The 22,469-nt window shown below is 44.3% G+C and overlaps 1 protein-coding gene and 1 pseudogene across 1 annotated transcript; one reads left to right on the top strand and one right to left on the bottom strand.

The window, feature by feature from the left end:
* The first annotated feature begins 8,770 nt into the window (after positions 1-8,770).
* LOC147123114 (serine/threonine-protein kinase 35 pseudogene) lies at positions 8,771-9,768 on the top strand (annotated as a pseudogene).
* Positions 9,769-14,198: 4,430 nt separating this feature from the next.
* Positions 14,199-22,071, bottom strand: LOC147123115 (interleukin-8-like). Its single transcript, XM_085966778.1, has 4 exons — positions 17,768-22,071; positions 16,979-17,108; positions 16,681-16,760; positions 14,199-15,599 (listed from the first exon to the last, which is right to left on the bottom strand). The coding sequence occupies exons 1-4, from the start codon at positions 17,826-17,828 to the stop codon at positions 15,580-15,582; spliced, it is 291 nt and encodes a 96-aa protein (XP_085822904.1). The 5' UTR covers positions 17,829-22,071; the 3' UTR covers positions 14,199-15,579.
* Between the last annotated feature and the right edge of the window lie 398 nt (positions 22,072-22,469).

Raw genomic sequence — 22,469 nt, forward strand, 5'->3', positions numbered from 1 at the left:
ACCACTCAGCTCCCGACCTCATTACAGCCTTGGTCTAAACATGGACAAAGGAGCTGAATTCCGGAGGTGAGATGAGAGTGACTGCCCTTGACATCAAGGCAGCATTTGACCGAGTGTGGCATCAAGGAGCCCTAGTAAAACTGAAGTCAATGGGAATTGGGGGAAAAACGCTCCACTGGCTGGAGTAATACCTAGCACAAATGAAGATCGTTGTGGTGGTTGAAGGTCAATCATCACAGCCCCAGGACATCGCTGCAGGAGTTCCTCAATGCAATGTCCTAGGCCCAACCATCTTCAGCTGCTTCATCAATGGCCTTCTCTCCAACATAAATCAAAAATTGGGTGTTCGCTGATGACTGCACAGTGTTCAGCGCTATTCACAACTCCTCAGATAATGACTTGGGCTGATAAGTGGCAAGCAATGATTATCTCCAACAAGAGAGAGTCTAACCAACGCCCCTTGACATTCAACGACATTATCCTCATCGAATCCTCCACCATCAACATCCTGGGGGTCAGCATTGAGCAGAAACTTAACTGGACCAGCCACATAAATACTGTGGCAACAAGAGCAGGTCAGAGGCTAGGTATTCTGTGGCTAGTGTCTCACCTCCTGACTCCCCAAAGCCTTTCCACCATCTACAAGGCACAAGTAAGGAGTGTGATGGAATACTCTCCACTTGCCTGGATGAGTGTAGCTCCAGCAACATTCAAGAAGCTTGACACTATCCAGTACAAAGCAGCCCGCTTGCTTGGCACCCCATCCACCACCTTAAACATTCACTCCCTCCACCACTGGTGTACCATGGCTGCAGTGTGTACTATCTACAAAATGCACTGCAGCAGCTTGTGAATGAATAAGCAATATACCTATTCAGAAAAATACACCATTCTATGAAAGAATTCTGACCTTATTAAAACATGACAAACTGGGTTTGGAAATCTAAAAACCTAACAATGGAGAAGTTGTATTGTTAACAGCTTTCTGGCTATAGAGATAAGATGGTTGTTGATACTGCATCAATAACCTTGTTGAATCAGGAGGTTGGAGGCTTCTGACATCTGAATCTTTGGAAAAAAAGGCAATGGCACACCGTGTTAAGGTGTTCTAAAGTACACTTTGTAAACAGGCACATAAAAGAAGAAGAAACATATGCCTTCGTAAAAATGACATCAAGTAAAAGAAACACCTGCCGTCAAATCGTTTTAATGTTAAACTTAGAACACCTAATGAGGGGAGACATGAGTCTGTGTTACAACTAGCTGAGGTGATTAAGAATTGCATAGATCATCCTAGTTAAGGTGTTCTAAATGCAAACGACACAAACAGAAGAACTTGGTAAAAATGACATCAAATAGATGCACCTGCTGTTACACTGGTTTTTATGGTGAGATAGGGACACCTGGGGTTCAGACATAATTCTGCATTGCTACCAGCTGAACTGACTGTAAGAATAGCAGGGGTCAGCAGAAGAATGACTAGAGATAATTAGCCTCCATCAGCAGAAAACATCAAAGGAAATACCACTGAAAAAGGATATAAATATTGAACTTTCAAATGGGATGATAGACTCGCTGTAAAGGGGCAAAGCGATTTTCGGCTTCAGAGGCAGGCTCTGTAAGTCTACGCCTCTTTGTATCTCAGGGATCAGTTATCAAAGGTATTTGATTTAGGTGGATATCCTGGAATAAGACTGAGAACTGTAAAGATTTGAGAATAAGGATCTCTGATAATAAGATTGTATAAGCTTACTCTTTTTGGAACTGTTAATGTTGCGGTTGAAACACCTACTGTAATTACAATTTGGTTCTATTATGTCCGTGTATGATTAAGACACGGACAGCAGGAGTTGAACAAAACAAGTCTTTACTGAATGAAGTCAATCGGGAAACTGAAACTACAGAGGCTTACTAGCGCCTTTTATACAGGGGTGGTCACTGCCGGTACTGCAGTCTGAGACCAGTTATTCTCTTAAAGGTACATACACAACAATTCCTCCCCTTTTAGATAAACAGTACATAACATTCATTTAACAACTAAATGATAACTAATTGCAATCACAATTACGATTACTAGATACATTGGTTGAGTTTAAGCAATTATAAGTTCAGTCTTTGAGAAGGCTTCCTGATTCTGTCTGGATAACGCCTCTTTGGGGTATCAGGTTCTTCTGGCAAGGTTGAGTCGGGATCAATGTCGTTGTTTGGTTCATCTGCTTCCAATATCACCGATTCTGCGGTAGCTGCAATTGGTACGTCGATTTCATTGTCAGGTGTATCAGATCGTGGTGTGGAGTTGACGTTTTCCAGTGACTCTAGAATCTGGTCAGCATGGCATCTTACAATGCTCTGTCCAACGTCCACGGTATACATGAGAGGTCCTTGTCATGTACAAATCGTTCCTGGCTGCCATTTCTCAGTGCGGTAGTCCCGGGCCAAAACTGGTTGACCTATCTTAAAACTCCTGGTCGGCCTTTCATTCATATTCTGAAACTGCCTGTTCTCCACATCTCTTCGGACGTTTGGCTTAACCAAATCCAAGCGGCATCGTAGTCTTCGATTGAAGAACATCATGGCTGGAGTTTGGTTGGTAACCGCATGTGTCGCATTCCGGTAGGCAAACAAGAAGTTGTCCACCTTGTGTTGTAGGGGTAAATCTTCATTACGCATTGCCTTGATAGCCTTCTTGAATGTTTGAACAAACCTCTCGGCCAATCCATTAGTGGCTGGACGATATGGGGCAGATGTGTGATGCTTAACACCATTGTTCTTTAAGAACCTCCGGAACTCTTCAGACACAAACTGTGGTCCATTGTCAGAGCAAATCTGTTCAGGCAGCCCATTCCTGGCGAACATGGTTCATAAAACTGTGATAGTTTTTTCTGTGGTGGTTGAGGACATTTTTATTACCTCTGGCCACTTTGAATGTGCATCCACTGCAATTAAAAACATCGAGTCCATGAAGGGACCAGCAAAATCAATGTGCACCCTTTGCCATGGAGATGAGGGCCACTCCCATGGATGTAGAGGAGCTTGTGGTGGGGCGTTTTGGACCTTCTGGCATCCTGCACAGCTCTTGGTCATCTCTTCGATTTCTCTATCGATTCCCGGCCACCACACAAACGCTCTGGCTAAGTTCTTCATTTTTACCCCACCCAGATGACCCTCATGAAGCTCATTGAGCACTCTATCCGTCAACTTAGGTGGAATTACTACTCTGGATCCACACATCAAGGTTCCTCTGCACACTGACAGCTGTTCTCTTCTCGGCGAGAATGCTGGCAGCAGTGGTTCGCCATGTGCTGGCCACCCCTTCACCGTTAAATCATAGACCCGTGATAGTGTCGGGTCATTCCGTGTTTCCTTTTCTATGTTTGCATTCGTCACAGGGAGACATTCGACTATGGTCGAGTGGAATAACTCCATTGGATCCACTGCAAGGTCTTCTTCTTCCACCGTCGGCAACGGTAGGCGTGACAATCCATCAGCATTCCCATGCTGTTTAGTTCCTTTGTACTCGATGTCATATTGGTGTGCCCCTAGGAAAAGGGACCAACTCTGCAGCCGTTGCGCTGTCATTATCGGTACGCCCTTCTGAGGGTTGAAAATGGAGACAAGAGGTTGATGATCGGTTAGTAGAGTACATTTTTGACCGTGCAGGTAGTCATTGAACTTCTTCACCCCCCACACGAGGCTGAGGGCCTCTCTGTCAATCTGGGCGTAGTTACGCTCAGCAGAAGTTAACGAGCATGACGCAAAAGCTATCGGCCTCTCTAAACCATCAAGGAATTTATGTGACAGTACCGCCCCAATGCCGTAGGGAGACGCATCACACACCAGCCTGATCGGCAGTGCTGGGTTGTAGTGAGCCAATACTTCTCTTGAAGTGATTAAGTCCTTACTCTTCTGAAAGGCCCGCTTACAGTCATTGCTCCATTTCCATGCTACTCCCGTTCGCAGCAGGGCGTTCAGTGGGTGCAGAATTGTCGACAAATTCGGCAAAAACTTATGGTAGTAATTCACCAATCCGAGGAATGACCTCAGTTGCGACACATTTTCAGGTGCTGGGGCCTTAACAACTGCTTCAATTTTGTCAGGGGACTTATGTAACCCCTCTTCATCAATCACCTGGCCACAATACGATATCTGTTTCTTAAAAAACTCGCACTTGGGGCGGTTGGATCGTAGCTCATGTTCCCGTAGTCTCGTGAGCACCTGTTCTAGGTTGTTAAGGTGTTCACTATCATCTTCACCTGTCACAAGGATGTCGTCCAAGTAACACTGAGTCCCCGGAATCCCTTGCAGGACTTGTTCCACCACTCTTTGCCATATCACCGGAGCTGATGCTACTCCGAATACCAATCGATGATACTGGTAAAGACCTTTGTGAGTGTTTATTGTGAGATACTTCCTAGAGGATTCTTCAACCTCCATCTGCAAATATGCTTGTGCTAGGTCAATTTTTGTAAAACGCTTCCCTCCAGACAGTGAGGCGAAGATGTCTTCTATACTTGGAAGAGGATATTGTACTGTGTGAAGGACTGGGTTCACCATCACCTTGAAATCCCCACAGATGCGAACCTTTCTTGGCTCCTCATGCTTATTGCTTAACGTTTTCTTCATGACAGGAATGATGGGTGTCGCCCACTCGCTCCAGTCGACCTTAGACAACACGCCTGCCTTCTCCAGATTCTCCAGCTCTGCCTCGACGGCTGGGCGAATTGCATATGGTACCGGTCTTGCTTTGAAAAGCTTGGGAATTGCATTCTCTTCTATTTTTATCGAGGCGGTTACGCCTTTAAGCGTGCCCAGTTCTTGTTGAAATACCTCTTTGGCGTTAGCTAAGATTGTTGACAATCGTCCAGGAGGGACGTCTTCATCTTTTTTACCGTCCACCGTCATTGCATGAATGGAGTGCCAATCTAAGTTTATCTTCCTGATCCATTCACGTCCCAATAACGGTGGTCCACCATTTGGCAGTATGTAGAGATACAATTTCCATATTTTCTTGCCGTTGTATTCGACAGGCACCCTTATTTTTCCTCTGGGGTGTACGTTTTGCCCCATATACGTCGTCAAGACGATGGATGTCTCCCTCAAGGGTATGTGTGAGAATAGCCGCTCGTAGTCTCGTCGATTCATGACGGTTAGCGCTGATCCTGTATCCAATTCCATTTTAACTTGGGACCCTGCTATCGTGAGGGTGACCCAAATGGTTCGGTGATCCTCTTTTGCGATTACATTGTGAAGTTTGAGACAGCTTAGTCTCTTGTTTCCGGATTCACTATCGCTCATCTGGTCTTCGGAACTACTGTCCGTCATCTTTTGTACTTTCTTGTACGGTTCCTTAGTAGCCTTTTTGTTGTCGCTGGTCTTCTTCCCAGACCTGCAAACTCGTGCAATGTGTCCCATCTTTCCGCATTGCCTGCATATTTTGTCCTTGGACCAGCAGTCCTTCTGGTCATGGTTAGTTCTGCCGCAGCGATAACATTTTGCAAATCCCCATGTCATTGCGTGGGTGCCGTATTCCTGTGGCTTTTGTTGTATTTCCGCAGCTCCCCTGGCTGCTGCTTCGTACGCTACTGCCATGCTGAAAGCCTTATCTAGCGTCAGCTCTTTCTCTGAGAGTAACTTCTTCTGTGTTCCTTCACTCAGGAGTCCACAGACAAATTTGTCCCGTAGGGTATCTGCCAGTCCTGCTCCGAACTGGCAGTGCTTTGATAGCTTGCGTAGTTCCGTAAGGTACTCAGCATTGCTCTCATCTTTATGCTGAGTTCTCCTGTGGAATTTAAATCTTTCTGCTATCAGCAGCGGTGCAGGGTTTAGGTGTTCCTGTAGGACAGCAACAATTTCGTTAAAACTCTTCGCCTTCGGTTTGGCTGGAGTAATCAGGTCCCGCAATAGGCCGTACATTCTAGCGCCCATTAAGTTTAGCAATACCGATGCCTTTTTCTCATCGGCTATTTCGTTTGCCTCGCAATATACCTCGACTCTTTCCACATACGTGGTCCAGTCCTCTATTGTATTATCAAAGGCAGTGATACAGCCAGTCTTTGGCATCTTGAAAATCTAAAATGGCACCTCCCGCGCTTTGCCTTCTTCCTCGATTTAACAAAATGGTGCCTCCCGTGCTTTGCCTTCTTCCCCGCTGATTAAGATGGCGCCTCCCGCGCTTTGCCTTCTTCCCCGCTGTTGCTAGCGCTGCTTTCCACGGTTTCCATTGTAACCTGCAGCTCCTCGCGGTTTCCTGCACGTTTAATATTTCTTTTTTTATTATTTTCCCGTCGTGGAACAACCCTGTGGGACTCTTGCCTCCCTCTTCTCCTGTTCCCGACAACGCTGCTCAGCCCTGTTGCAAGCCACCCGCTCGAGTTCACGACCGCTGCAGCCCAGGAAGGATCAGTGTACTACCTGCCACCAGCCCGATTAGCTGAAGCACCGTCGACAGGAACCAGGCCCCGCTTTTGACAGCTTCTCCAGCAATCTTCAACTCTGCTGACACAGGGGCGGATGCCCACAGTCGACGCCCATTTCTACTGCTTCTTTCTTCCTTCTGGCCTCGACCTCTGCTCACTTCACTTCAGGAATGGATCCCAGGAGGTGGTGCAGACTGTAGGTAAGTTCGTATCTGCTCGTCGCCAGTATTATGTCCGTGTATGATTGAGACACGGACAGCAGGAGTTGAACAAAACAAGTCTTTACTGAATGAAGTCAATCGGGAAACTGAAACTACAGAGGCTTACTAGCGCCTTTTATACAGGGGTGGTCACTGCCGGTACTGCAGTCTGAGACCAGTTATTCTCTTAAAGGTACATACACAACAGGTTCTTTAATAAATCTATATATTTTTAGAATTCTCTCACATAATACTTCTGTATCAAACTTGCGAACTCAATCTCTGTACACTCTTTGGTGAGGAGTTGCAGAATTCTGAGGGAGTTTTCCGGACCCTCATAATATCCGGAACGTCGCAGTATAGCTAAACTTATTAAAATTGCTATCTGGAGGACGGTAACACCTTCAGGTTGTTCCTTTCCTTTAGGGAGAGATAGCCTGGACCTTTAGACCCAATCTTTAGGATTCGGCTACCTCAAACGTTAGCTGAAAGTGAACGTCTGAGGGATACGCCTGATCCGGGGTAGCTCTAAAGGGGCTAGGACTAGTAATAATTCCTTCAAACTCACCAAGGCTTCTTCAGCAGCCCCTCCCAAACCCGCGACCTCTTCCACCTAGAAAGACAAGGGCAGCAGGCGCATGGGAACACCACCACCTCCAAGTTCCCCTCCAAGTCACACACCATCCTGACTTAGAAGTATATCGCCGATCCTTCATCGTCACTGGGTCAGAATCCTGGAACTCCCTACCTAATACCACTGTGGGAGTAGCTTCACCACACGGACTGCAACGGTTCAAGAAGGCGGCTCACCACCACCTTCTCAAGGGCAACGAGGGATGGGCAATAAATGCTGGCCTTGCCAGCGACGCCCAGATCCCATAAACGAATTAAAAAGAAACTCAATTGACAGCCCAAGGATTGGGTTATTTTTATTAGCATCAATAGATCTTGAACTAATAATCCCACTGTTATATGCTCACTCCCTTATTAAGTGATCCAGCAAGTATCTGCCAAGTACTCATTGGAGCTATAATTTGAAGGCAATCCCTGTCCTGATACATAAATATGATATAGCTCTTTGTTATTTGCAGATACCCAGTGCTTCACTTTGATTAAAAAAACACATTTAAATCAATTGTCATGAACTGCGCTACTTCACATTAGGATTGAGCCCAAATTGTAAGAATTGATGACGGCAGTAGGATTAATATCATTTGCAGGCCAATCAGCCTGACATCAAATTAAAGGAGTAGAATAAAAACAGCAGTTAGATCGAGCACAGTTTCACTGCTGTCTGAGCATGAGGTGTGAGGATGGGACTCAGCACATAAGAACATAAGAATTAGGAGCAGGAGTAGGCCATACAGCCCTTTGAGCCGGCTCTGCCATTCAATAAGGTCATGGCTAACCTTCGACCTCAACTCCACTTTCCCACCCGATCCCTTGATTCCCCTATCTCAGCTTTGAATATACTCAATGACTCAGCATTCCACAGCCCTCTGGGGCAGAGAATTCCAAATATTCACAACCCTCTGAGTGAAGAAATTCCCCCTCATCTCAGCTTTAAGTGGCCAACCCCTTATTCTGAGACCATGCCCCTATAGACATTCACCTATGCAATTTCTGCAAAACTTTGCTCTGTTTGCTTGCTTCGGGATACATCTGCTAATTCTTTCTAAAAAGTAATTCAGGATCTTCCAGAAAGTTTTCAAAGGATTTCATCTGGCTGATTTGTCTGTTGAACAATTTGTGATCAGGTTTTGGACAGTTTTTGGACTGACTTCAGTATCTTGCATTTACTGCTTTCTCTTGTAAATAATGCTGTTCATGAATAAACCCATTTTCTAGGTTAGCGTGCCACAAAAGTATCTGACATGGCTGATTTTGTTCATTTTCTGAAGTGATGTGAGGTCAGATTTCCGTTTCTTAGTGTATGAGAACTTACTTATGGAAGTGGACTTTTTGCCGGATGAAGGGTAGGCCACACTCAGTGCGGCCGCCTTCACCCCGAGCCCTTCCCTGGTCTGAAGGACAGGGACAGCCACTGCAGTGAATGAGTGAGAGGGGTTGGAGGGGACGGAAGACGAGCCTGCCTCAGCCTCTCTCTGACAGCTATGTGGAGTGTGAGCATCGACCCTCAGCGACGTGCGGACCATGGAAACCCACAACATTTCAAAAGGTGCAAACTGTGAGGAGCGCCTTACGGTGAGTGCCAATGGCGGCGCTACGACGAGGCAACCGGGCCTGCTGTGGGAGCCCAAATACCGCCTGGTGCAGGGGGTAGGCCGAGGCAGTTATGGCATGGTGTACGAGGCCGTGGTGAGGAAGAGCGGGGCTCGCGTGGCCATCAAGAAGATCTGCTGCGACGCTCTGGAAAACGTGGAGTTGGCCTTGTCCAAGTTCTGGGCTCTGACCAGCCTCAAGTGACAACACGGGAACATGACCCATTTCAAGCTGTGCTTTCCTCAGTGCAACATCATGGCCCAGAAGATGAGCCACGCAACAAGCGCTCTGAGTTCTACCTGCGTCTGGTCAAGACCTCGCTGAAAGGCAAGCGGATCCTTGGGGCCGGTGAGCCCTGCTACCTATGGTTCATCATGGAGTTCTGCAATGGTGGCGACTTGAACCAGTATGTCCTCTCCAGGAGGTGGACTTGGCCGCTAACAGCAGGCCAAATCTATAAAACTCTAATTTTGATGATCGGCAATATAATGTAAATGTCAATCATTTCAGGCAAATCCAAAGTTTTCACCCCAACAGTGTCACACGAAAAACTCTTAAATGAATACAGTATTTGGCAAGTATAAAACAAAGTGTTCAGTTGCTCTTACAATGTCAATAGTTGGAAATAGAAGCGGGAAATGCAGAGGTATTCTGTATAAAAAAATTGTTAGCATTCTACAACAATGGTGCAGTGGTTATTTAATATACAGATAATTATTTTTATACTTTATTATTCAGTCACTTCTTTTCCATTATAAGATTTGAAAACAGTGAGCAGTGCCAACACTTTTTTTTACAAGCAAAACGTCCACTGGGACCTGAAACCCAACAACATCTTGATTTCGCAGAAGGCAGGAGTCCCTGCTCTCAAAGTGGCCAATTTCAGCCTCAGTAAAGTTCGAGAACTAGGGGGCATAGTCTCAGGATAAGGGAGTCGGCTACTTAGGACTGAGAGGAGGAAAAATATCTTCACTCAGAGGGCTGTGAATCTTTTGGAATTCTCTGACCCAGGGGCCTGTGGATGTTGAGCCATTGGGCTGGATTTTATCAATGGAGGTGAGTAGGAGGCGGGTCTCCCACTTTTGCAGTTGTAGTCCCGCCTCTATCGAGTTGTGACCAACCCATTCAATTTTCCCTTGATTGACGTTGTTGAGCCCGCCCAGCGGGCTCAGCAGGCCAAATAAGGGCCACCCGGCAACAGGTGACATCACAGATTGATAATGCATCTGGCAAGAGCTTTTGACAGATGAAATATCAGTGTTTGGCAGCTCTTTGAAGCTGTCAAATGCTGACAATCTGTACTGTAAGTTAATTCCTTCCTCTCAGGCTGATTTAGAGATCTCTCCAGAACAGAAAGCAGAGGCTGCAGCTTTTGACAGCTCGCAGCCATCCTGCTTTCTGTGCCGGTGGGCTGAGGGACTCCCGAGACCTGAAGAAAGGAAGCCTGCATTAGTAAGTAAAGGTAAGTAAAACTTATTTAAACACTTTACACACACCAAACATACTTACCTCTGCACTCATGCACCCATCACTTACCTGAACACCGGACATCTCGAAACCTCCAAGTCCTTCAACCCGACGGTCCGCCTTGCTAACTTGCCGTGGTTTGGAGCCGTCGGGAATCCCACACTTCAGGGATAAAAATAGGGATTAGGCTAAAAACTGCCTGTTAACTACCTGTTAACAGGCAGTTAATTGGCACTAATCCCCTTCCCGCCTCGGGGAGGAGGCTCCCAGCACAGGTTGGGTACCCGCCTCCTGGGAACTGGGCATGGAGGCGGGTTAGGGGCGGGATGGGTTCGTGCCCCCTGATTACACGATTTTAACACCCCACATGCCTCCATTCCCGCCTCCATGGCCCTGGGAAATTCTAGCCCATTGAGTATATTCAAGGCTGAGATCAATAGATTTTTGAACTCTAGGGGAATCAAGGGATATGAGGATCAGGGGGAAAGTGGAGTTCAGGTCAAAGATCAGCCATGATCTTATTAATATGCTCCCCCCTTCCTTTCTTTCTCTTCCTGAGATCTAACACTTTGGACTAGAATTTCCCAGGGCCGTGGAGGTGGGAATGGAGGCGTGTGGGGTGTTAAAATCGCGAAATCGTGGGACACAAACCCATCCCGCCCCCAACCCGCCTCCATGCCCGTTTGCCAGGAGGCGGGTACCCGACCTGTGCTGGGAGCCGCCTCCCCGAGGCGGGAAGGTGATTAGTGCCAATTAACTGCCTGTTAACAGGTAGCTAACAGGCAGTTTTTAGCCTAATCCCTATTTTTATCCCTGAAGTGTGGGCTGCCCGACAGCTCCATACCATGCCAATTTAGCGAGGCGGACCGTCGCGCTGAAGGACTTGGAGGTTTCGAGATGTCCAATGTTCAGGTGAGTGATGGGTGCATGAGTGCAGAGGTAAGTGTATTTGGTGTGTGTAAAGTGTTTAAATAAGTTTTACTTACCTTTACTTACTAATGTAGGCTTCCTTCCTTCTGGTCTCGGGGGTCCCTCAGCCCATCGGCACAGAAAGCAGAATGGCTGCGAGCTGTCAAAAGCTGCAGCCTCTGCTTTCTGTTCTGGAGAGATCTCTAAATCAACCTGAGAGGAAGGAATTAACTTAGAGTACAGATTGTCAGTGTTTGACAGCTTCAAAGAGCTGTCAAACGCTGATATTTCATCTGTCAAAAGCTCTTGCCAGATGCATTATCAATCTGTGATGTCACCTGTTACTGGGTGGCCCTTAATTGGCCTGCTGAGCCCGCTGGGCGGGCTCAACAAGGTCAATCAAGGGAAAATTGAGTGGGTTGACCACAACTCGATGGAGGCGGGACTACAACCCCAAAAGTGGGAGTCCCGCCTCCTACTCGCCTCCATTGATAAAATCCAGCCCTTCGTGTTTTCGGATTCAACAGGGAACTGTTCAGCTGACCGTAGCCCTATAATGACACACTTAGACATTGCTTGTAATACTGAATATTAATCTAGAGGCATCTACGTAGGGCATCATTTAATAAAGCTGCAGCTGGATAATTCATAAGCCACATAAGGAATATTAACCAAAGGGTACTAGACAAATCTTTACCACTTTTTACCACAGTTCCATAAGAAAATTGTCTGGAAATTTATCATCCATATCTAAGGGTGATTAGATGCCTAAAGATATCTGAAGATATTGAAATGGCAGAACTTCCTCCTTTTATGGTCCATGAATCTGGGTTTATGCTAATATTTTTGTACAATCTATACTTATTAAAGCGCAGCACTGCCATTTCAAAATCTTCAGATTTTAATAAAAGCTCTTGCTATGAACTGAAACCTTCCCAACAGCTACTGGAAATTGTTGAATGCACAACACTCCAGCAGGTGTCATCCCAATCACTGTCATCACAAACTTAAACTGAGATAGATAGCAATGAGGTGATAACAGGAAGGATTTAAAAAAAATTTTTTTTTTGCAATGCATTTTCAGATGCAGTAATATAATTTTTGTAAAGAGCTGTGACCTGTTAGAGATTAAATAAGTCACTAATGAGATTTATAAACCAATCGTCAATCTATATTGGTTTATGTTTGAATAAAATAGCAACTCATGGGGCTAGATTTTCAGTTGATAGCGCCAGCAGTTAGCGCCTTAAGAGAAGTGATTTTCGGGCGCTATGCGTGTAGCACCCGTGCGCAGCGCAGTTTGCGCCCTGCCCCAAATTAAGTTGCCCGTTAGCGCCGGCGCAAAGTTTAGCGGCCGCCCGGATGCGCGCGCAGAAAATGACGTCACATCCTCGTGCAACGCCCTTTGGCCGCCCCGAATCCAAACTTCAGTCGGACCGCCCCATTGTGCGGCTGGCGTCCAGAGCGTTTGTAAAATGGAACGCAACACACCCTGGGGAGCGCAAATTAAAGGGCACTCCTCCTGCACTATACAAGGCAGTCTGCATGTGTTGTGTGGAAGGATCCAATGTGTTGTTGTGAACGGTGTATTTATGTCTCCGGCCACCACCACCACCACCACCACCACCACCAGCTCCTCCTCCTCCTCCTCCTGTTTTCCCCCCCAGACTCTGCCTTTGAAAAAAACACATGCACCCTTCCCCTTTAAGAGCTCACTGGCACCAGAGTGTCTGCCGTGCGCTGCGCCCGAGATCGGGTGTTGCGCTCTGCACCGCCGGCTTAGCACCTAAAGATAGTAGTGGAACACCTCTTTTAGCGCTCCACCAACCTCTTAGGGCGAAGCCACTGAATTTCCGGCAACGGGGCACTACTTTGGGGCGGGCGCTAACTTCGGGCGGGCGCTAAGGTTAGCGCCCCAAAACTGTCTATACTGAAAATCTAGCCCATGATTTTTATACCAAATCTCTGGGAAGGAAACCTTTGGTGGTCAGCCTCCTTCTTGCTGCATTGCTATATGTGCAAACGCTAATGTCAGGGTTCATATCTATGGTAAAGCTTTTCATAAAGGATATAGGGTTCAAGATGCTGAAGGATTCTTAACTTTCATTGTTTGTGAGGAACACTGAGTTAAGTAATGTATAAAAATCTGCTATTTAATCTGGCCTGTATTAATCGCACTACTTAATACGTTTGATTCACAGTTTTCAGGTGAAGTCTTATGACCTGTCACCATGGTATTTTCTATTAGTTGTCGAGGTCTGTGGGTAAAAGTTTGGAGACCCCATTCCTGGTGGAGAATTTCACTTGATGGGAGTGGGATTTGGAGATTCTGGCCTACTGCTCAGTGTGCCCAATTCACAATGCTCTTGATTCATTTTAATGGGCAAAAAGTTGTGAACACCAAGAATAGGACCTGCAAATCTCTCGGTCTGAATCTCCAATCCACGCTGCATGACATTACATTCCTCATCTGAGTCAGCATCCAAAAAGTTGCTCTCGTGATTGGTATTCATTACTATTCCTTGTGCGTACTTCACAGCTGAAAGGATTCATTCTTGACTGCAATTGCATTATACTTTCTGCATAAATATTCTGAACTGTAACACAAACTACTGTAAAACTTCTAAAAAATACAACCATTAGACAAGTTTATGTGAAAATTGTTAACCTGTAGATGCTGTACTATGTTTTATATTAATCGTTTTCTAAGGTGTACCCTGAACAGATTGCCCTTTATTAGTCAGTCCATTAAACTTATCTACTCGAGAGACACAACAAGAAGTTGCATTTATATAGTGCCTTTAAAGTAGTAAAACATCCCACTTCACAGGACCATTATTAAATGTTGCCACTCCGGTCAGTGAACACAGGGGTGATGGGTGAACGTGACTTGGTTCGAGTTAGGATACGGGCAGCAGAGTTTTGGATGAACATACAACTATGTTAGTGATGATTGCGAAACAGTGACAACATAATCGTCATACAAAATCTAGTTTATTTTAATCACTTAAATACATTTTAGGTAAAAAGTACAACATTTAAAGACATTTTATTGTTATACGGTACAACGTACAGTTCTTTCATGAGACTTTGGGTCAATTGGACCCAGTCAGTGAAAAATTCCTCAGTGCTTTTGAAGCAACAGGCTTTTACTGATCACTGTACAGGCATTAATTGTATTTACAAATGCCATTTCTTCTTTTTATATCATACAATAATGAGCACTACTATCTAAACTGTGGGAACTTTATACACAACAGAGCTTATTTAAATTACCAGCCGAGAGTGGGCAGGCGGCGGCCAGAGTTGTAGCATAAACAGGCCGTTAATTGACCCAATGCCATTTTCGGGCAACTACAGCCCCATTTAAGATCGGCCTTAATTTCATTTCTACTGAGAATTTGCTTCTCACCAACTTCAGTTTTGGATAGATCCTAAGGTCTGATGTTTAATAGAGAAATCCCCAGGGTTCAGTTAAAATGTCAGTGACCAATAGACACTGCAGTAAAATGACATCAATATTAGTGACAAACAATTTTGTTGTCTTTTAATATCTTGCCATCAATAGTATCACATAAAGTAGCAACAGGATTTCAGCAGGACACGGGAAAATTCCATCAAATTTGGTTTATGAATAAGTTTGAAACAATGTAACATTACACTATATCGACACGTAATAAAATTGAGGAATGAGATTATTTAATTGATTAAATTATTGGTCACCGCCAACCCCTTCCAGACTATTTTAATAGAAATATCAAAGTATAATTGTCCCAATCTGGACACTTAATGATTGTCAACTTCTCGTTCCAGACAAAACGTGGAGGGGTGAGGAGGAAGTGTGTGATTAAGATATTATACAAGCTTATTTTGAACAATATCTCCATGGAAAATGGGGTTTCAGGCAACCCATTTAACAACTGACATTATCTGTCTCAGTTAGATTCCTCCGCAAGTTCATAAATCTATTAATATTTCCTCCTGTACCTGCACCTTTTCTGGTTGATAATTTGGAGCATTGTAAACAAATTATTTTCAGTCACAGAGTAACTTGTAACAGTACCAGTGTCTACTCTTAATAACCAAACACATCACACCCTGTGAACGAAACTTAAGTCTTGGCACAAAGTTTAACAAGGAAGATCGGAGTGTTTTCTTAGACTGTGGATAAACAATTACAGTGTGACAGAGTTAAACGGTGAAATCGTTTTAGGAAAACAACGAAGAGAAAATGCTCCAACAAACTATCAGAAGGTGACCTCAGAGAGTTAACACCCTGGACAGAGCTTCCTTCATTGCAACGTTCATTGTACTTCAGGTCACCCAGGTGTGGAATCGAATCCAGCCCATTGCGGCTTCTGTTCTCAGTTGTGTTGTCTGGCACCTGAAATAAAATTAAATAAATTGCGATTTTAATTGGAATCTTTCACCACTAACTGCTGATATTCACTTTAATATAGTGCACAATATCTTCAACAACAAAATTGTGACATACAAGTCGATCTCTTGTGGCGTGGCTCATGGGGAGTCCAGACAATGTGTTATCTTCAAGTGAAGCAGGGTTGGAGAGCAAGGGATAACTGGACATGGGCGAGCAGATGGAATTCAGTATCTATTTTAACTTCAGACTTTCTCTGTCCTTATTTTTAAAGTTCCAATATCTAATGGAAACCGCCTGTAATTAAATTCTCCTGCAGTGGTGCAGTGATGCTGGAACGCGCAAGTCAGATATTTAATATATTATTGATAGAATATAAACCTAACTTTAACACAAGATAACTAGCATTGCTAATGCATACGATTTTGTGACCAATTCATTGATTTAATTGACCTTGCATAATAATTTGAATGTGAGTGATTCAGGGGGAGCAGAGAGACTGGCCCTGAATTTCCAGGGGTCAGCAGTGCACTTCCAGTGTAAGTCAGTCAGGAATGCAACACAGAGTGCAGAAAATTGTACAGGAAGCAGAAACACCAGGTCCTACCCCAGGCAATCAATTATCCTCGGAGCCTGATTGGGATGGAATCTCCATTTACCCCAATTCCGATTCATGATTTAGGAGGGAGTGGGGCCGGGGGAGCAAGAGTGACCTGGTGTAAAGGTCTGTTCTGCAGTGGAAGTGGGGCCCTCATGGGGGTCCAGCCTTGGGTGCTTGCCTGAATCCCTAATCAGAATTCCAGTACAAGAATTCTTTTCAGTCCCATTATAAATGTGCTGAGGATTGTCAGCCTTAAAAACTGGAGATTTGGGCACATTTAAACAATAATGGAGAAGCAGTAAATGGTAAATCAAATCTTGAGAGCCAGCAACCATGGATAACTCAAAAATGGCTGGATAGTTGGTCAACTTTTTCCTTAACATCTTCTCTAAACCATGTGAAATAATAAATGCATTTAAATCGTAGTTCTGGTTTTATTTTTATTCACATGCAAAGTCTGAATTCTGGCAAACACAAAACACCAACCTTTCTTGGCTTTTATGATAATCTTCATCCACTTGGCATCAGGATTCACACATGATTTCTTCCCATTTGTTTTGGTGACACTGTGAAGAGAAGGTGAACCTTTAAAATCTAATTCACAGAAATTGGATGTTTCCACTGAAAGGTGAGAATTCAGTAAAACTATTAAAGAAAATTTGTCAATTCTGCCTCAGAAACAAACTGTGATTGATCCAACATGTTTTGAATAAAGAGCGCAGCTTATTAAATAGATGTCACAAAGGTGAAAGGTTAAAGTTGATGTTCTGACACATTTACTCACATTATCTCCAGTGTCTCACAGTGCGATCCTCTGGGAATATATTTCAAACTCTGGATGAGCCTCGGATGGATAAAATCGGAGCTGGTCTGAGTGCACAGGCATCGTCCTTGGTTTCCTGGGATTGGAATACCTGTAAAAAAATCAATTTACCTTTGATTTAATTAGGTTTTTTTTCTCTCTCCACAATGCTGCCTGACCTGCTGAGTGTTTCCACATTTTCTGTTGTTATTTCAGATTTCCAGCATTCGCAGTATTTTGCTATTGTATTAGATTTAATTATCGATTGACATGGAGAGAATCCTGGCACTTGGTTTCAAAGTTGAGATATTTAAATTTATTCCACACATGGCTTATAATGATAAATTAGGTACCTGTCCAAACTAATTCTCAAAAACAACAAGCATTCATTTCCAGGAAAGATTGCCCTGAAACATTAATTAGCAGCACACCTACAAAATCCAGAGAGGTGAACCTATAATCCATTGAAAGAAATCAAATATCGATTGGCCAGAGGCCATAGATTTTTTTCTGTTTCTAAGCAATGTTGCTTGGATCAGTTTTATATTAATCTGGAGATGACTGTTGAATACATTTTAGGTTAAAGGGGATTTAAAATTTCAGTATTCAAAGCAGCATTGCATTATAGATAATATGTAACATCAATAGCAGTTTAATTGTTTTGTACTTAACTAAATAGCACCTGTATAACAAGATCAGTAGCTTTGTTTAGACTCCTTTCACACTACAGTGCAATGAGAAATAAAACACAAGATCAAAATGTCAACATACCCTGTGCAGTAATGGCACACAGAAGCAGGATGAGCATCGTTACAGTAGCTGCTCTGTTCATCTTTGACTTTGTGCTGCTGAATAGATTTTTGCTGAAGGATCTTTCGTCTCCCTCAGTGACTCTCTCTCTGTTGAATGAAGTTCTGCTGAAGAGAGGCCCAATGAGCTCCTATTTATTGAGATCCTCGACTCTCACTTCGCTTAATTTCGAGAAGTGAAAGCTGTCAAATTTTCTGTGGAAGGGAATTTCCCTGCTCCTGAGTCAAGCCTTCTTTCACTTTTGCAGTTTTAAAATTATTCAGAACTTACGCATCATTTACAGCAGCAACAGCCAGATCATCTGTTGTGATAATTGGTGAATTATTTGTGTAGATTTTAAAGGTTTAAGTAGGACAACATTTTTTGTCAAAGCCCATCTAAACAAGTCTTTAGCATGCATTTGATAATATTGTGGCGGAGCCACCAAGAGACACTGAACAATCAGTAATCATTCCTTTAACCACTCTGTAGTGCAGTTGTGGACTGCACCTTTAAGCTGTATGTAGTTTCTTGTATTTCTGCGTGATGACGTCATGACGCCGATTTCCAGTATTTAGTGGCAGTCTTGGAGAGGCTGTAGGCCTGCACAGACCTGCTGACATCTGCTCTTGTAGTTTATTAGTTAAAGTAATTTGTTTATTAAAGCTTGATTATTTCGTTTCACTGCGTTGGACTTCGTTATTCAGATAGGAACTTCCGTTCCTACATTGGTGATCCTGCCGAATAAAAACATAATCGGAACTCATAAGTTCTGCCGGAACATGAGGCCTCTGTAGGTTGTGATGCGAAGTTGGAATAGGCAGGAAATTCTTTGCCACCTCTTGATGCTGAAGAAGCTGCTGAGCAGGCGACCACGATTCTGTATGTGGAGGGAGAAAATCCCCTGGTACTCGAAGCGCTTGACCATAGACTAACTCAGCCGATGAAGCCTGGAGGTCATCTTTGGGGGCTGTACGGAGGCCTAGCATCACCCAAGGGAGTCTATCCACCCAGTTGAAACCACGCAAGCTGGCACGGAGGGACGCCTTTAGAGACCGATGAAACCTTTCACATAAGCCATTTGCTTGCGGATGGTAAGCGGTGGTACGGTGCAGCTTGGTACCCAAGCCCTGTGCAACTGCATTCCACAACTCTGACGTAAATTGTGGACCTCGGTCAGAGGAGATATCAGATGGTACTCCAAACCGGGCCACCCACGACGAAATGAACGCCCTGGATACGTCCGCTGTGGTAGTAGCAACCAAGGGAATCGCCTCTGGCCACCTGGTAGTACGGTCCACTATTGTCAGGAGATGCATAAAACCCCGCGAAATGGGGAGGGGGCCCACTAAGTCCACATGTACATGGTCGAACCGGCGTTCAGGCACTGGAAAGATGGCCATTGGAGCCTTCACGTGACGGTGGACCTTTGATTTTTGACAGTCCACGCAATTGTTTGTCCAGTCCTTAACGTCTAATTGCATTCCCTTCCAAACAAATTTACGGGACATAAGTCGTTGTGAAGCTCGCATCCCCGGGTGTGATAAGCCATGTATAACCTGAAAAATCTTCTTATGCCATTCGACTGGCACAATGGGCCGGGGCACTCCCATGGATGTGTCACACAAGAGCGTGGTTCCTGCTGATTGGAACATAACATCGGCTACCTGCAAGCTAGAAGGCATGGTCCGATATGCCTGAACTTCAGGATCCACCCCAGATGTACCGCTTCAGACACAGCCAAGTATTGGCTCATCTTCCAACGGTCCATTGTCTGAAGTTCGTAGTCGTTCGGGCAGAATCATTAAACCTCCTGCACGTTTGACGCTGTCTGTTAAAGAGAATTCTGGGGGGGCGCCTGTGGCGGAGCCACCAAGAGACACTGAACAATCAGTAATCATTCCTTTAACCACTCTGTAGTGCAGTTGTGGACTGCACCTTTAAGCTGTATGTAGTTTCTTGTATTTCTGCGTGATGACGTCATGACGCCAATCACGTGACCCCCAGTTGGCGCGGAAAGCGTGATGACGTCATGACGTCGGTTTCCAGTATTTAGTGGCAGTCTTGGAGAGGCTGTAGACCTGCACAGACCTGCTGACATCTGCTCTTGTAGTTTATTAGTTAAAGTAATTTGTTTATTAAAGCTTGATTATTTTGTTTCACTGCGTTGGACTTCGTTATTCAGATAGGAACTTCCGTTTCTACAATATCTTCCTTTTATCTTTGCACAACCATTATTGTCAGTGTCGGATTATTAAGCATTGATGATCAGACTGTCTTTGCTCACATAACTTGCTGCTTATTATTGTTGTTCCCAAGCAGATAGCATCACATGAGCTGCAGGACAATCCAATTCCAGATCTTACATCTAACCCACAGGGGAATTCCTCACTGTACTTTGGACACTAATCTTTCTCATTGTAAAAAGAGGAAACACCGACCAGACAACAGAACTAAACTCTGTGATTTACTGGAAATACCTTTTCCTTTCATTAGATGCATTTTATTATTGTGACTCTTTAGCTGCTAATGTTCCAAAATTATAATTTTTTTGGATATTATAGATATGCTTACAATGTACAAATTGGCTACACTTGCTACTTGCGATGATTTTTCACCTTCAGCGCACTTTCAGTTTGATGATATAAAAGGTCAAGCTGGAGATTAGAAATATCTACAAACCTTGCATTGCCAGAAGTACGTTCTTGCATATCTGGTGCCTCTGCTATCTTCCATGCTATTATCAGACAAAATTTGCCCCATTAAAAACAGAGTTAAGACGAAGAAACCTAAACACAATTGTGAAATTTCCTTAACGAGTGCCCAGTGATATAGAGCCCAATTACGTGGTACCATTTCAGTGGTGCTAGAACTGCTGTCCTTTGAGTGTGATGCACTGAAAGTTAATCTACATAATGTCAGGGTGCCTGGATGTTGCATGATGCATTGGGAGCCCACTTGTCAAGGGTGAGGATTCTGGTCCCTGCCTCTATTAAAGGTTTGTTGGCCACCTTGTTCTACTATTGAAGAGGCAGAAATGGCTGTAGTCATCAAAGAAGGCATTTCAATTTGCAGCTTTGGAGGTCCAGCTACAAGAAATCCTTCTGAAAAGGATGCTCCTTTTTGGAGTGGTGGGACAGCCACCTGTAGAGGACAGCACCAGAGATGCCTGAATAAAGGTTGCACAAACGGGATTTCTGCCAAATGTTGCTGAAGTTACGGCGGCGGAGCAGGACAAGCCCTGGGGAAATTCCCAGTGAATATTCCAAAAGCCATTAATTGGCTTTGAAGTATGTTAGGATGTCCTGAGGATATGGAAGCTGTTACGTAAATACGAATTCTTTCTTCTTTCACCAGCATTGGTTAAATACTAGCATCAAAGTGCCAATTTTAAATGCCCACTCCTGGTGTAAAGTGGCATGAAAATGACATTGGGTTATGTAAAGTATTATCACATGGTTTGGTATGAGCATGCTCAGTTCGCTCTGGCCTAATAAAGCAAGCACATGGACTAGCAACTCATCATGTCCCTGTTCTTCATTTATTCTATCCACATATATTACATTTTGGCAATGAGGATGGGACGCCAAAGCCATTTTTAGGGATCCTGGAAGGACAGTGTTCAACCTTCGAGTGGAAAAGTTTAAGGTGAATCTGTGACACCTAAACTGAATTTTTGTGATTTTTACCGTTAATACTGATGCAGAATCGTCTGTGCTTCGCCTTCACGTGTATGCATACACAGCAACAGTGGCATTGATTCTCACAGGTACACAAGTAGCGTGCTGAGTCACTGTTCAACTGGATTGGGACAATCATGGCCGCGCCTACAGGATTCATCGGAAGTCTTGACATGCATGACCGAGCTCGTGAACCATTCAGTTCTTACATTGAGCAGATGGAGATGTATTTTAGGGCCAATACCATTATTGAGACCAAAGGTTCAAGCTCAAAATAAATTAATTTGTGAATGAAAAAACACAATTTTTCTAACAGAGATCGGGCCAGATGTCTATGGAATGTTGACAAACCTACTCGCACTAGGGAAAGCGAAGGATGCGTTGTTTGAAGACATTGTCACAAAACTCGAGGACCATTTTGGCCCAAAGACGTTAGAAAAAGCAGAGAGCTATAAGTTTGGTACCAGAAACCAAAATCAAAGTGAAACCATCAGTGAGTACATTGTAGCTCTTCAGAACCTGTTTTTGCATTATTACTTTGGCACATTTTTGGATCATGCGTTGCAAGATAAGTTTGTGTGTGAACTGGTGGACGAGCGCACACAGTCCAAGTTACTGAACACTCTGAACCTAACGTTTGACATAGCATGAAAAATTGCCCTATCTATGGAGATGGCATCTAAGAATGCTAGGGAGCTCTGTCCAACTCAAGTGACGAGTGCAGCTGAGGTCTACAGTCACAAAGCCATCGCCAAACCTAAAGCTGTGAGACCAAGTCAAAAGCATGTCACTGAGAGCAGTTCAGTGAATTGTTATCGCTGCAATGGAAATCACTCAGCACAGTCCTGCCAATAGAGAAATGCGAAGTGTTTTCACTGCCAGAAGCAGGCCATATTTCAACAGCTTGCAGAGCTAGATCTAAAGCAGGAAGTAAGAACCATTCTAGTGGCAATGCAAAGCAGCGACAACAAAAGGGAAGAATTCACAATATTGAAGGGAACACA

Source organism: Somniosus microcephalus, chromosome 2 (genome assembly GCF_052327205.1).
Source record: "Somniosus microcephalus isolate GS21.2 chromosome 2, FLI_Smic_1.0, whole genome shotgun sequence".
In the NCBI taxonomy this organism is placed as follows: domain Eukaryota; kingdom Metazoa; phylum Chordata; class Chondrichthyes; order Squaliformes; family Somniosidae; genus Somniosus; species Somniosus microcephalus.

Bases quoted from the DNA above. Each gene is read 5' to 3' on its own strand.
- LOC147123115 (XM_085966778.1), bottom strand. From the start codon at position 17,828: ATGAACAGAGCAGCTACTGTAACGATGCTCATCCTGCTTCTGTGTGCC. The intron at 17,109-17,767 runs GTATGTTGACAT...ATTTTTTTACAG, and splicing joins GTGTGCCATTACTGCACAGG to GTATTCCAATCCCAGGAAAC. The intron at 16,761-16,978 runs GTGAGTAAATGT...TTCTCTTCACAG, and splicing joins TGTGAGACACTGGAGATAAT to TGTCACCAAAACAAATGGGA.